The 16,239-nt window shown below is 40.3% G+C and overlaps 1 protein-coding gene across 1 annotated transcript in view; it reads left to right on the top strand.

Moving 5' to 3' along the window:
- Positions 1-6,999, top strand: part of brf1a (BRF1 RNA polymerase III transcription initiation factor subunit a) — a 133,711-nt gene extending 126,712 nt beyond the window's left edge. The window contains exons 18-19 of the mRNA XM_063500293.1: positions 2,701-2,860; positions 5,008-6,999. Coding sequence (XP_063356363.1) covers positions 2,701-2,860; positions 5,008-5,045 — 198 coding nt within the window. The 3' untranslated portion in view covers positions 5,046-6,999. The remainder of the gene's footprint in view (positions 1-2,700; positions 2,861-5,007) is intronic.
- The last annotated feature ends 9,240 nt before the right edge of the window (positions 7,000-16,239 follow it).

Raw genomic sequence — 16,239 nt, 5'->3', positions numbered from 1 at the left:
GCTGTTCAGCGGCAGCTAATGAGCTGGTGAGGTTAAAGCCAGCTGGTTTCCACTGTGAGGAATAAGAGGAAACAAAAGAGAAGCAGAGAAGGGAAAGGAAGGGACAGCAGAATGTTTCTGCACTGGATTTATTTATTTTTTAATTTATTGTACAATCATTTGATATTTATCCAAATCTGAGGATGGAAAAAACACAAGTCTAAGCCAAAAGAAGAAGCAGTGCATAAAGGAACAATCGGAGAGATGGACAAAGCGAGAAAGGATGTGGGTAGAATTATTATTATTGTTTTAAATGAAGCAAAACAGACGAGATGTGAAATAAAAGAAAGGTGGGAGGAAAGTAAGGAAGGATGGAGGAGGAAATGAAAATTGAAGGGGGAGAAAGAAGGCAGGAATGAAAGGCCCAGCAGGAACTCCTACAGGTTTTAGCTGAGGAGAAAAGAAATATCTCTCCGTCACACTGTGGACCCTCCACCTGCCTCTGCTCCAGCTTTATAATTAGCCCTGGCTCAAAGGAAGGCAATAACGTGTAGGTTCCCTTGTAGCTGCAGTTGTACAACTGCATGCGTTCCCTCTAAACAACTTTTTTTTTATTCTAAAGACATTTTCAGTAAAAAAGCGAGACTTGTCTGAGTTTAGACGTTGTATTATTGTCTAGCTTATGGCAGGCTGGAAAGCAGAAAAAAATATAATACACATGTACATCTGGCCTCCCTGGTGCAATAGTCTGTTTGATATCTGTACTTTTCATCACTAAGCAAAATAAATAAAACTCAGATTGGAGTGAAGATGTGATTGTTCAGAATGAGACTGGAGGTACTCCAGTATTTTCCAAGGGGAAATTTTCTTTGTCTTACAGGGTTGAATATATCGACACGGAGCGTACTATGTGTACCGGAGTTTAATTTGTTTCTACTACCGTAGGGTCATTTTGACACACTGACATCAGCAACATGAAGCTGTATACCAAACATCTGGACCAAGTCATCACTTGACTTCCAGTGGTTGGTGGCTTATTAGGCCTGGATGGACGAAGCAGAGGTTCCGCTGCTGGACCGTGGTCAGCACGTTTTAATATCCAGTTGTGTTTTCTGCTCGTAACTTTTCTTATTTTCCTAAATGCTGCAGCTTTGTTTTCAGTTTGGTTGGTTTTGCTTGAGTTTTATCTGTTTGCAAGTGCAGCTTGTAGAAGGCTGGAAAGCCACCATACACTGCAGTTCTGCTTATCCAGCTACAACAGGAAGCTTAAAAAGTTTTTTTTTTTTTAACTCTTGCCTCATGCACAAAAAGCGAAAATCAATAACAGGCATTCTCCATAAATGCACTGATCAACCATTACCTTAAATCTACCTGCCTAACATTGTGCAGCTCCCTGTCATACTTCTGGGCATGTCTGCATCCCAGTATAGCAGGACAATGTTGGCAGCAGAATGGCTCCTTTGCATTGAGAGGTGGGGACTTGATCTTGAGCAGGAATGTCAAATTCATTTTACATGATAACAAACTTAGAAGTCCAAAATGTGCCCACTTTCACATTGTTCAAAAACATCCAGTGGGCCATATTGGAACCCTTTTAGGGACAATTTAGGCCCACAGGCCTTAGGTTTGACACCGCTATTCTAGAGCATTCCACGAATGCTTGGAAGTAGGATCTGGTGGCTCAGTGGCTTTTTTTCCAGTGTTACTCGGGTTAACCTTGAGTAGTGTTTGTTCTGCTGGAGGAGACTGCTGCTGTCAGGGAGTGCTGAGTGCAGTTTACAGTTTATACATATTTAATTTCTGGTTTGATTTGTTTTCCTTTTTTTGAGTGGGGTTGCTTGATGGGTCATAAAGGCAGACAGCTCTACATTTGTACTGCTGACATTTGTTTCATCATCGATTCCACACCTGGAAAATGGTCCCCTCAGAGTCCTTTCCTTCCACAGAGTCCTTTTTTTTCCACCTATACCACTTGTTTACTTTCTCCTGCTGCTGCCGTCACGCTGCCTACATTTCCTGCAGTTTCAGGTGGGTTGATTTCTGATCAAAAACAACTCTGTTTTTGTCTCCCAGCGTGCGACTGGAAAGACTCCGCTGGTTTAGAGTCACCTGCAGTTGCCCTCGAGGGGAATTTATCACATCTACGCACAAAACATGTGACAGCTCAACCCAGACAATGTGAAAAGCGATGAAAAAAAGAAAGGGCACTCTAATTACATTTTTGTCCCTCATGCTCACCCTTAGCCCTTCACTTTTAATTTCACAGGCTTCTGTTTTTTATGAACTTTGAAGGGTGTTTTTACCCCGAGGCTCTGATTAATTTCTCATCCTTTCATATGATACCGAGTGCAGTGTAGACTATGCAGATTTATAAAAAAAAAAAAAAAAAAAAAAGGCAGAATCTGAAATGAGGTAATAACTTGTTGTAAGATAAGGTTGTGGTCACGCTCCGATGCTGTATTTAGTCATATGTGGAGAAGTGCGGCAAATGAAACATCTCACCACGGCGCGTACCCTCCACCTGCCCTACAGCTCCACACCTCCACACCATCACTGATACTACACTGTTTGTTATTTTTTCATTTTAAAGGAAGTGGGGCATACGAGATCAGATCTGGCTTAGATTTCCCGAGGGCAAACTTGTGTCCTGCCGAGGAAAATATTAAAAATACTCAACGATGCATGTCTGCTCACAAGCAACAATATTTCCTGTTTGTACAGATCGGCAGCTCCAACCCCCTGCCGCTGCCCGTTGAAGCCCCTGCCAGCGGGGTGGTGGTGGAGAGCGGGCCAGTTGTGTATGACGACGTCCCCGGTGATGAGGAAGAGGATGAGGAGGACGAGACTTGTGTCAGTGCCTTGGAGATGCTGGGCAGCAATGGTGGGTTTAACCTATCTTCTGACTGAAATGTGTAGGCTGACTGAGGCTACAGCTTACTGCATAAACAACCTATTTAATATCCAAAAGTAACAAATCCAACTACATTTTATTTTCCTGCACACCTTTCTGGTTGAACAGTTTCATCTTTTGAGCATTAGTATGATTTCATTTGACTTCTTGATGAAAGCAAATCCACACTGTACCACATCGCTTTTGTCTAAGTATATGTTCATGGAGTACGTTAAGGAGTTCAGGTATCTCTGGGTTTTATTCACAAGTGACAGAAGAAGGGAGCCGGAGATTGACAGGCTGTTGCTGGACTGATCTGTTGAGGTAAAGCGGTGTGAGTGCAAAACCTCAACGATGGCCTGAGCTGGGTAGTGACAGAAAGATGAGATCGTCAATACAAAGGGCATAAATTAGCTTTCCCCACGGACCATCTGGGTTCGGCCTTAACAATAGGTGGAGGAGCTTGGTCACTCGAGAGGGTCTCAGAGTAGAGCTGGCACTCCTCTGCATCAAAGCAGGCATTTAAGGTGCTTTGGGCATCTGACCAGGATGCCTCCTTGATGCTTCCTAGGGGAAGTGTTTCAGGCACGTCCAGCCGGGAGGAGGCCCCAGGTGGCTGGGGCAAGAGAGGTCTGGTTACCTAACAGGCATGAAATAGTGATTATAATCACATAAAACTATTGTCTGAGTAAATGACTAAGTTACTGTTGTCTCCATTTACTACGTCTGAGTAACTTTTTTCAGCTTTTTAGCTTTAGTTTTAAGTCAACACATCATCACAATAAAGATGCGTGCCTTTAACCACTTTGTGTAGTTTGCTCTGCTGCATTTATGCTAACAATAACTTTCACATTAAAAATGTTTTTGGTTAATTGTTGAGAATGACTTAATGAGAAATCACACTGAACTGATAAAAAGCAAATTAAAGTCGGGAGCCAGGCGGCTCTGTAAACATGGAGGGAAATGATGAAACGTTGATGAAAGTGAGAATTCCTCACTGCACTTTCTCATCTTAACGTTTGACTTTAGTTGACACTTTGAGTGGCAGACTGCTTTGTCACTTCTCAGTAAGACTAAATGTGTCTGGACTGTGAAACAGTTGGAATCGTTTTTTTCTTTCTTTTAATGAATCTGTCTCTCTGGGTCTTGGCTCTCTTTCTGCTCGGACTCCCGGCACGTTTTAATGAGCCCTCGGTAAGATTAAATTTCTTCGCTTTATGTCTCAGGCTGTTAAACTTTAAGGTCTGACTCTGCTGCAATAAAAATAAGTCCTGAGCTATTTAATTGATTCCTGTAGGGGGGCTCTTTGTTTATTCTTGGCCAGAAGGTCAGGGTCAGCCTCGTCCAGCCTCTGAAGCTGGTAGACGTGTGGGGATGTTGAGCCAAATGAATGCACTGAAGATGACACCAGAAACCAAAATGTTTTCGTTCCAGGCTTTAAACATGTTGATTTTTACATTTTGATGTAAAAGTCACTAGAGAATGCCTCCTTTTAGAGCCAGCCTCAAGTGGTCATTAGAGGAATTGCAATTTTTGTTACCAAACTTTTGCTTTATCTTTTACTTCCACTTACCTTTTTACACTGAAACTTACGTCTCTAATCTGTATGGGTTGGACAAAAAATGAGGTTGCAACCTCAATGTTAAAGTTAAAACTGTCATAAAAGTTGAATTTTTGCCAGAGCAGTTTTGCCGGATCACACTGGAAGAGTAGCGTTAGCAGTAGAAGAAATTAAAACTTGGCTGTTTGCAGAGTTTCGGCACACACCAGGAAGTCTTTATGGATGTGCATGCAGCTCAGAGGCTGCTGTAGAAGTTCAATCATTTCATTCTGACTAGAGATACCACCAGCTGACTGCAGTTTCCCAGAAATCTGAGAACATTTTATTTACTTGCATCTCAGCAATCCATTTTGGCTCCAGGCCATTAGGATAAGAAAGAAAGGGAAGGATTCCCTGTTGTTATGCAAAATATACGGTCCAAATAAAGTTCTTTTATACATCTTCATTAAAATCTTACCAACTTGTCTCCACTGACACATTTTATGTGATTTTCAGAGTGCGTACTGCAGATTTCAACACCAAGTCATCGTTCTTCATTCAGTGTATCTAAACCCTCTATGTCTCTCCCACCCTCCAGATTATGGCTGTGACGGAGATTACGACGATGGATTCTAGCGGCATCCCCTCTCAGTTGCTATCCTCAACTGGTGTGGACAGTTTTGAATTCCCAAAAGAATCAAATGTTTACCACGGGACACTAAGTGGCTGCAGCTACAGATGGTGGAAGCTGTAATGGCGAGCAGAATGGGAAATTCCCATCAGGAATAAATGTGTGCGAATAAATAATAATTAAGCTCCTCATTCCATTTGGTGTCCCAGCTGGACTGACCTGGGAGGACATACTTACTGGATGCTACCAGAGATGGTTAGGCGGAAGTGAGTGGTGCATATGTATTTATCAGTGCAGGACACTGGCAGACTGTAGTGCTCACACTGCGCAATCAAGGGTTGTGCTTCCAGTAAGAACTGCCTTAGATATTTGGGCTAAAGCAGAGGACCTGCAGCAACTGGTAAATGAATCAAATGAATCTCAAACTATTGAAAAGTCAAAAGCGTCTTCTGGTTTGTAAGCTGGTAAGACACTTGCCAGCATTTGCTTGTTTGTTTTGCCTGACAGTAAAACTGGACTTCCTTGACTTCAGTCGACACATTTGGTTCGGCTGATAGAACAGTGAACAGATTCGTGGATACATTAACTGCAGTAGAAGGACAGCTAGTCTACGCTTGAATGCATTGTAAAGACCAGTCAGAGCATTAAACCACTAACTTCCAGGGCCTACCAAAACGACTCTACCTGTCAGGATATGGGCATCAAACCTCTGAGTTAATCTTGAGGTGTTTGGTGGTAACTTTAAATGCTGCTGGAACAACAGTCGTGAATGTAGACCTATTATAAAAAGTTGTAACTACTTTACCTAAACTGAGCCCAGTTTGAAAAGTGTGTTTCTCCTGACCTGCAAATACCAAAGCAGCGGTGATGTTGAATGGATGAATGTTCACACATTGGTCCCTCAGATGTTATAACACAGCATAAATAAATGGATCACTGCATAACCTAGTCTGCTTAAATCTACACTTTGAATTCTTAACACTTGACTGCGCGTCACTTCCTCTCAACTATAGCACCCTTGGAAAAACAAGCAGGTAGCGTGAGATCAATCATCAGTATTTGCCAAGCTAACATCAGTTTTCTGAATGCCTTATCTATTAAGCAGACAGACGCGTGCTGTCTGCTTAAACCCAGTATTACATACACGTTGCCTTCGATATGTTTGAGCTAGGTTATGGGTTATGTGCGAGTAAGGATGTCATTTTAATTTAAAATCGAGTTGGTTAAAGGAATACAATATTTGGATTTGTTTTGATTTTGCTGTTGATTTGGTTTGTATTTGTCCTAATTATTTATTGATTTATTTGGTTATCTATAATTAACGCATGAGATGGTATCATCTGATTTTCCTTGTATTCCTTATGATGTCCTGTTGCAGGCTACAGAGGTATTTCTGCAAGATTATATTTTCTAAATGAATAAGGGAGTTCAGCCAGAGTGACGTCTGTGGGTTTTTGTTGTTTTTTTTTAATGAATTTTGTGTTGAAATGATGAGTGAAGCAGACTGTGGCCTTTTCACTGTATCCACATAACAGTATTTAATGATGCATCTTGGTTCACCCTGACTGATTGCTGCTGCTGCTGCTAAGTCTTCATGTTACATCTTTTTTTTTTTTTCTGTTTTTTGAGAAATGTCAAGTGATGATGTAAATGCTTTTTCCACATCACATCTACTGTTTCTGTCCTGAGATGTTCTTTGAGTTCATTGTGTTCCCTCCATAATACAGTCATTATTTTTGTCATTTTGCCTTTCTACACTACAATGGATTTGTCTTTCAGCCTTTTAATTCAAGGACTGAACAAAATATTTCACTAACCACTTAAAATTACAGCTGGTTTTCACAGGTCCTCATTTTCACAGGCTCAAACGTATCTGGACTAATGTTTGATGAACACGCTCATGGAAAAATGTGTTTGTAATTTTGTCATTATTTCATGACAAACTTAGGAAATAAAACTCTATGGTATAATCCAAAAATTTGAGTTGAAATTAATAAATGTTTGTGAGAAAATATGCATACAGTATACATACAGTTGAAGTGAAGCAAATGTTTTGAATGTCCACAAAACACGGCTTACCTCAAGATGCACAAATCTGATCTCCAGAAAGATAAGACTGCTAGAAAATACATTTTAAAAGAAGCTTGTGCAATGATGGAAAAGGTTCTTTGGACAGATGAAATCAAAATGAACTTGCACCAACATGTGATGAAAAGAGTAGTTCATGTTCCACAGTACACCACATCATCTGCCAAACATAGCAGAATAACTGTGATCCACATGCTTTCATTTCCAGTATTGATGTTATGATTAAAGTGATCTCTAAACTTCAGAAACAGTGGGTGCTTCATTGTTCAAATGAATGACCCAAAACATACAGCATGCATGCCTTTAACTCACTGCAGTCAAACCTGAAGGCAGAGAGATCCACAAAGAGCAACAGCTAAAGGTGGCTGGAGTAAAAACCCAGGTCGTGTTCAGACCTGAAAACGGTATAAAGTTTCTATCTTGATGACATGTTTGCATAACATTGTGCAACAGCATGCAGCAGACATGCTGTTGAGGTGTTTTTCTGTTGGGTAATGTCTGAAACACCCACCAACCAGCAGCAACCTCAAAAATACAGCTGTACATACAGTGAATTATTGCTTGAGGAAATTAGTGGTGGTAAACAGCCCTGTTTTGCTACCTTTGGGTGACCTGGTGATTTTCAAAAGTTCCAGACTACAACAAAAATTAATTGTTAATGAGCAGATGACCATATGCCTGGCATTATTGTCTGTTGGTGTTTGAAGAGCCTTGCTAACATGCAGTTGTGGTGGTTTAGGCTTTCTGTAATCCACACAGGGTCAAAAGTCTAGTTTGTGAAATGTCAAGTCAACTTATCAACTTGCACTTTGGCAGAGCACCTTCTGTTACCATCAATGGGCTGAATATTTGACCAGTCGTCTTAGCAGAATTGGTAGATTTATATTGGTTAGTCCACAACATTTCACAGTACAGTTGACGTCAGGGCTTTGGGAAGGCCATTTCTTAAGCATTCCAAAACCAGCTTTGATATGCGTTCAGGATCACTGGATCCTGTTGGAACACTTAATTGTGTCCAAGTTTCATTCATCTAGTTGTTGATTTAAGGTGAAGTTGAAGCATCAGAATCAGTCGGTACAGTATTCTTAGGTTTGAAATCTTCACCTTTTCGACCTGGAAACACTCCTTGTCATTGTGGCTGAAAGATCAATCTTTGGCTTGACTGACAATAAAACTTTTCTTCAGAAGGCATTTGCCTCTTATGTAAGGATGATGGTTTAGGTCTTCTTCCAGACCTTTCCAAAGTTGTGACACATCTGAGTAACTTCTACTTATGTACAGTTGTTTAAACTGATGATTCTGGAATCTGCAGTTCTCCAGAAATGGCTAAAGAAACCTTACCAACTTGTGTAAATCTATAGTTTTCTTTCTTAGATCTTCACTGAGGTTTTCCGAGTTGGACTTTCTCATTGTTCCATGTATTGGTCCAATGATCGCTGTCAAGTAAATCCTTTTTTTTGGGGGGGGCTGTCCCGTTTGGTTCTTTAGCCGTCAGAATTTATGTCCGAAGGCCAGCAAAGATACCCAACAGATTTACTTTAACAAGTGGATCATCATAGCCTTGCTGTATTGGTCCATTTGATCAACCTTTGTTGTTATTATATGTATTTTATTTTATTTTATTTTGAGTTGTTACAGATGGAACAGACATGGCCGGGGGATAGGAAAGGGAGAAATAAAGATAAAAGAAAAGAAAAACAGGGGAAGAGGGACAGTGAGAAAGGACACTTAAAAGAAAAATAAATCTCCCGGATCACCTGTTGAGAGAAAAAAGAGAGCAAAATAATAAACACAGCACCATCACATTAATCTAGTAAATATCAGTAAATACTAAATATTGAATGTTGTTGTGGAGCACGCAGGACCGACAGCGCACAATGTGCTTTGAGGTAGCAAATCCTTTTAATGCCCACAACAAGAAACTAGCAGCTGTAGTCAATCGTTATGTGTTACAGTAACACACTTCTTTACTCAGGCTGCAATACCATTGCACACTGGACTTGGTACGAGCTCTTTGCACATCATATTCTACCTATAATTTTCCCTCACACTCCCTTCCTGTATCCATAACCTTTATGGATTTCTTTAAGTTCACCTTTTAAAGTGTCATGTGACTTTGTCTACATTTAGATTTTTTATTATTTATTTTTTTTAAAAGCAGATTTCTGCAGACAAATTGGGATCTTTGAACTGCTCTGTAGAATACATTGAGTATTACTCTAAATCATGGGCGGGGGAACTCTTTAGGCCTTGAGGACTGGTGCCCTGCAGGTTTTAGATGTGTCCTTGATGTAACACAGCGGATTTAAATGGCTAAATTACTTCCTCAACATGTCTTGAAGTTCTCCAGAGGCCTAGGTGTGTTGACCCAGGGTGATCTAAAGCCTGCAGGACACTGGCCCTTGAGGCCTGGAGTTCCCCACCCCTGGTCTAAATACAAGTGAAGACTGTCTTATCATCATTAAGTAGAGACTTCAGATATGTTTGTTTGAAGGCTTAATGTTGTTAGGCTAGCAACTATTTTCATGTCCATTTATTGCCAGTCTTTCAGATTAGTCAACCTTTAACATGGTTCCTTAGCCCAGTTTAATCTGGAAGGGTTTCTGAGGCCTTCTGTAAGCTTTTGTTGTTGTTGCTGTTTTTGTTGCTATGTAGGAAATAAATTCAGGACAAGTGAAAACAACTTTGTAGCTTCTTCTGGCATCTTTAGCTCTGAAATGAAGCAGGGAGAACATCCAGATAAATCAAATCAAACAGACAAAAAATTACAGCTGTCACAGAAAATGAGCTGAAAAAGACGGCCCTGATAGTGCTGTCAGAGAAAATCACTCGGGGGAGAGAAATGAACGTGAGCGCAACACCCACTGAGAAAGTGAAGTCAAAATTAAAGTGGCCCAACGCTGTTATGCTGTCAAATGTCTATGGAAGGAAGAGAGAAGGTTCTACGACAAGCTTTGCACAATGTTAACAAAATGTCACTACAACACGGCTGCCTTTGTACTCCACTTGGTAGGAACTTTAGAGATAAACAGAACCTACAGCGTTATTTTTGAACATGTGCTCGTTTGCTTCTGTTGTCTTGGAACGGATTTGACTTGGACTCCTCTTGTTGACTTGCAGTGAATTGGGATTTTACTCAGAGTGACGTTAGTTCAAATGATCATGATTGGCTTTGACTCTTGACAAACAACTTGAGGCTTGATTGCTGAAACATGAGCATCATGCAGACACAGCCTAACTGTGTTGAGCTATTGTTAAGGGTTATATGTCTATGTGTATATGTTATATGATTTTGTTGAGTGAATGTTATTCTTTTATTTACTCAGCGCTGTGGCCTTTGCATATTTTTTATTTATATACTTCTCTTCTTTTGCACTGAGGATTTGCTTTAAATCCCTTGGTTGTTATGAACTTTTTCAGTCTTTGTTTCATTATTTCTATGTGGAATTGAACTCAGCCTGAACTTTTATAACAGACGCCTGCATTAGATCAGGCGCTATCCAGCATCAAGACAGCTTTTCATTAGATAAGGAGGTTCACTGGTACTGCTGGATCACTTGAAGTCTATGGATTCTTGCAGTTTTCTGAAGGCATTGTTGTTGCCTGAGACATTGAGTAACCTATCTCTTGGTGCGTGTGAAGATATTCTATGGAAAGATGAGTCACTCATCACAGTGGGAGGAAATCTGAAACAGAGGCGGGACTTTACAATCAGATGATGTATGCTGAAGCCTCTACACACCACACTGTTTCCTTTTGAGGCAAAAATTTCTTTGCCTTACAAAGCTGTGAGTGTTATGCGGCTTTATGGGATTCATGCTTTTGTTTTAGATCCATTTATGGTATTTTTTGCAACTGTTGTTTCTTTTAAGTCATTGTGCATGCAGAAATATGAGCTGACCTGAGGAAAACTAAAGAAAAACTGCCTGATGGAGTCACCAAAGTCTATGCATAAGATATTTTAAATCATGATCATGTTTTGGGGCAGAACAAACCAACAACTTGGTGCCGCAAAGTCAAAACTAACAATCAACATATTGACTTAAATAAGATAAATGTTAATTAAATGAACTGCATAAGACTGTAAGGAAATGATACTGATGAATGGATAATGTGTTAGCCATGGGAATGACTGGTGACGGGTCACTTCTCTCCCTCTGGGAGCTGGGATAGGCTGCTAAAGGGCGAGAGGCGGGATACACCCTGAACAGGGCTTTATTTTGTGCTTCCTTGAAGAGGTTCTGGATAAATTTAGACTTGTTGGGAACTTAACTACCTTAAGGAGTTGTCTTCGCCACCGTCCTTTGCTGTCTACTCAGCTGCTCTCCGTGTGGAAAAGGGAGGAGCTTCATTCACAGATGTAGGACATGGCCAAACTGAGAGCAGAGGAGAGGACCATAAAACAACCGGCCGTGGCTACGTCATGTTCAGTCTCCAGAATGGCTGGCAGAGCTGATCCCGTTCACTCGAGATGATGCTTGATGTACCACAGCATGTGTGTGTGTATATAGTCACATTAAGCAGATCAGTAGGTGAAGGAGTCAAATGAGGACTGGAACTGAAAATCAGGTAGTTTTCAAACTAAATGCTTCACTTCTGATTAGATGGAAATAAAACGAGAGTGCATACATGTGGAAAATCCCTTGATATATTTTTAAATTTATGTTTGTAAGTGTTCTGTGTTATTCAATAAGGCATCAGATTATTGCTGACATCCACAGTGCGCCATTCATCCAATGTCCGTCCCATCACCACCAACTGGTCGCACCAAATGTCCGCCCGTCCCCGAGCCGGGTTCTGCTGGAGGTTTCTTCCTGTTAAAAGGAAGTTTTTTCTTCCCACTGGTTCATCTGATAGTTGGCATTTTCTCTCGTGTCTTTACCTTACAACATAAACCACCACGAGGTGACTGCTGTTGTAATTTGGCTCTATATAAATAAAACTGAATGGAATTGAATCTTAATGAGATTTCTTCAGTAATTAAGTTTTTAAACAGATATTGTTTTTTGAAAACGGCCATGTTCCTCAGTTTAAATAACATAGATCATATCTGGAAAACCTTAAAACATTAGGAACCTTCATATTTCAGAGCTGGCAAGTTAATTTCCAAAACGAAATGAATAAGATGAGATCTCATGAAAGTTTAATAACCCACAAGGAGAAAATCAGGTCAAGAAAAAAAAAATCCCAAGGACTTCCTGATATACCTCACAGTGTACCATCATTTGTTTTAATTTTGTGCGACTGGCCTCGGCTGTAACCTTCTTTAAAATGATGAAGCCGCATAAACGAGGATCACTGACTGAAGCTTGTCTTTTAATATTTCCTGACCTTTAATTATCCTCTGTTAAATGTCGCTCTGTAAAAGTCAGTGGTTAATGACCTTGTTTTAAAACTAACAAAAAAAATAAAATAAAATCCAAAGATTCAATTTTCTATGCCCAGTTAATTTGGAGTGCATCTAAATGAGTCCTATTAACAGATTATTATACGGCGTGAAAATGTCACCAGTAAGCCCTGAGCCGTCTTGGGGAATTACCATCCTGTCGATACTCACCAACATCTGAACCTAAGTTGAAACAGAAGGGCGCCGCAGGCCTTTTGGAGCAGAAACATTTGACAAAACTATTAAATTACACTCTATGTGACCCTCCACCAGTGTCCCTTTTCAGGTCGACTTTTCTCCTAAGACGCTCTGGAAAATAATTTCATGCTTTATGATGCTATGTAATTGTGCTGTCAGGTCAGCTTTCTAAGGCCCCCCTCTCAGTTTTCCACCCACTCCCTCTTGCCTGCTTGTTCTCTCCCCAAGGGCCGACTGTACCTACACAGCTTTTCAGTATTTGCCAGCTCCCCCCGCCCCTCTGCGCTTAAAAGTTTTACTGAAACTTAATCTTCCTCCGACACCAAACTTTTGCTCTAACCTTTACGCCGCAGCTGAGTGAGGGAGGTAGGAGGAATAAGAATAAAGCGTGCTGTTTTTGCAGTGTCTGCGACCTTTTTCGCCTTTTCCGGAGCGAGCGAGCGAATGGGAAAAGGATTCCTTCTGCCAGTGAAAACTGTCCCTTGTGTGAGCTGATTAAACAGAATTATTTATTTATTTATTGTAATTCTCGTGAGCAAAATTCTCTGTAAGCGTGACTTGAGGAAAAACTTGGGAATTAAAAAAAGAGAAGCTCGTCTTTCCTTCCCTAAACTTCCTCTCTGCTCTTCCCGTTTCCGTCAGTACAAAGAGAGAAGCACAAGCAGTTTTTTTTCCTTAGGTGCTTTTTCCGGTGTCTCACTTTCCTTTCTCACTACTCTCTCATCTTAACCTTCACCTTAATCTCACACTCTCTTTGTCTAAACAACTTCCATCCCTTTTCCTTCTTCTCCTTTTCCCAGCACCTCTCCATCTTTCTGTCTGACCTACTTCTTGTCTTTCCTTCTTTTCTCTCCTGTTTCCTGTATTCCAATCTTATCTGATCTCTCTCCTCAAAGGATGACTCTTGTTTTTTTTTCTAAACTTGGTGTATTTCCTAATAATGTGTCTTGCAGATTTCTTTACACTCTCCTCCTCTGTTGTAGAAATTCAAGAAAATGAGGTCGATATCAGAGGAATGATCACAATCTTTCTCTGACTTTCCAAAAAAGTTTCTTTTTCCCAAATCATTTTAAATGTTTGTGGTGTTTACATTTGCCTAACAAGGGAAAGAATGTGTGGCGCTACCTGCTGTGGTGACCCCATGTTTATGTTTTTGCAAAGCTGAATGGAAGATGTGCCTTTGAAACTCCGCCAAGCAGTTTGTACGTCATTCTGTCTCTAAACACGATAGTCAAAAAAGGTTTGAATAACTTCTGATCACATATTTTAGGAGTATAGATTGGGGTCATGTCAACAATCCATTATTCAGCCATTATTATGTCTACTAAGGACTTCAATTCAATGATTTATTGGTCAAAAATTAACAAAAAAACCCTTATAACTTAGAAACTATGATTCTTACAAGTGTGTGCTGTATTGTCAACATATAGAAAGTACCATATTAAAGATCATGTCACATTTGACCTTTGACCTCTTCTTCAAAGTAAATAGATCTGAAGGTCAAAATATCAAAGTTCTGACATTTTTTTTAACACATTTATTACATTTAAACATTTAAATGAATTTTCCTACACAGTGACATAAATGCTAATACTCAAACTCAAAGTCATGTCAAGTATATTAAAATGTGTTTCAACAGGGCAAATAACAAAAACCTGCACTTTGCACTTTTTTTTAATTACAAATTTCTTAAAGTACATTTAAAAAGACCAAAAACAGCAAAATGAATATATACAAAACACAACATGATTCCCTTAAAATAAAAAACCTGCCTTAGTGGAAGTTTGCACACTTGGAGCGCTCCTTGTTTTACTTGTTTCCTTCAAACTTGACACCAGAGGTGGAGAGCACGAAGTTAGTGTGAGCCATAGAGCTGCTATGTTAAATATTAAACACATTTAAAGGGAAATGCTCTGAGCTAAAATGAACTTGACTTGACCTTGAAGGCCGCGCACACACCAGCAAACGCTCATAACATGTGAGCAGATCCGTGAGTAAACCCAAAGATGCTGGCAAGCCAGGAATATGCTGTCTGGAGGCAGTCATATCAGCTCTCCATTTTCTTTCTTACGCCCCCGACACTGTGTCCTCAGGACTGCACATCTTGCATTCGTATCAATGGAATATTAAAGGGGGGGGAGGGCTGTACGAGGTAGAAACAGCTTATTAGCTCGGTCAGCAACAGGACAGTAAGTTCACACAGTTTATTCATAAGACAAATATCTTCCATCTACTACTGTCTCATAAAAGCCTTCTAACCATTCGTATTTTGTGGAGCAGTTTATGCCCCTGACAGAGGTGGTTAAATAAAAGTTGATGGTGCAATAGAGCGAGTGCACTGGGATAGCTCTTTTAGTCTGGGACTCTGTGTTCCCACAGTGGTTGGCCCTCACAAGTGAATCCACAGATGGCAGTGATTCCAGTCGGTTCTTTTAGCCACAGACCTGTGACACGCAGGGCTGACCAGCTCTCTAATATTACTCCCTCCTCTATTCCCTGTCCTATCATCTCTCTATAATTTGCTTTCCTATTTAGTATTCAGTGCTTTCCTTCTTTCCATTATTTCAACCGACATCGCTCCTGCTTTTTTTTGTAAATATTCCTCCTTTATTTACCAAACCCCTAATGTTTTCTCTCTTAACCATCCCTCCATTTGTAATTTCTCTAATGCCCCCGCTCTATTTTATTCTCTATCCACTTTCTTCACCTCTCCTTCCCCCTCCACCTTATTTTCTCTCCAGTCTTTTTAAAAGCCCATCATCATTTCTTTCTCATTTTTCTCCATCGCATTTCATCCCTCTGTCGGTAACTCTTCTTTCTAATGCCCCATCACTCACTCGCTTTTAGCCCTCTCCTTCATTGCTTTCTTCATCTCATACTATGCCCCCTCCTTTTTATTTGTTTCTGTCTTCTCCCTCTGACAGCTGCAGTTTAGCCACTGAGCTAACTTCTCCCTGGAGGCTGTGTGTGTGTGTGTGTCTGACTGTGTGTTGGTGTTTGACTCAAAGGCACCTTTACTAGGTGAGCCTCCCAGACAAATAATATTCTACTGCACTTGTGGGGACACATGATTTACATAATGCATTCCCTCATCACAACAAACCTAACCCCATCTGCAACTTTTATATTGACTTATCCACACCTCACCTCGTTAAATCAAGTGGTAATTTTGACTTAGTTTTACTCTTTGGACTAAAATTGTTAGTTTTAGTCAAAATAGTTAAACTAGAATAATTTAAGCATCTAAGATTCTGTTGACTGCAGTATAAAGTGTAAAACTTTGTTGCGCTCATATCGATACCAACCCTGGCAGGTGTATTGGATTCATACTAGCGTGATAGCATCAATATTTTGTTACTTTTTTCAAAGTAAAAATCACAGGGATTCAGTAGTCGTTAAAATGTGTTCAGAATTTGCAAATTGATGATGATTCATCTCATAAATCGTGAAACACTTCTCTCACTTTATAAGCTGCCTTTGTAGGTTAAAAGCATTGGCATCGGTGTTGGTATTGGCAATACTGGCCC

This window comes from Pelmatolapia mariae, linkage group LG16_19 (genome assembly GCF_036321145.2).
Source record: "Pelmatolapia mariae isolate MD_Pm_ZW linkage group LG16_19, Pm_UMD_F_2, whole genome shotgun sequence".
In the NCBI taxonomy this organism is placed as follows: Eukaryota; Metazoa; Chordata; class Actinopteri; order Cichliformes; family Cichlidae; genus Pelmatolapia; species Pelmatolapia mariae.
This window is presented reverse-complemented; position numbering and strand designations above follow the sequence as displayed.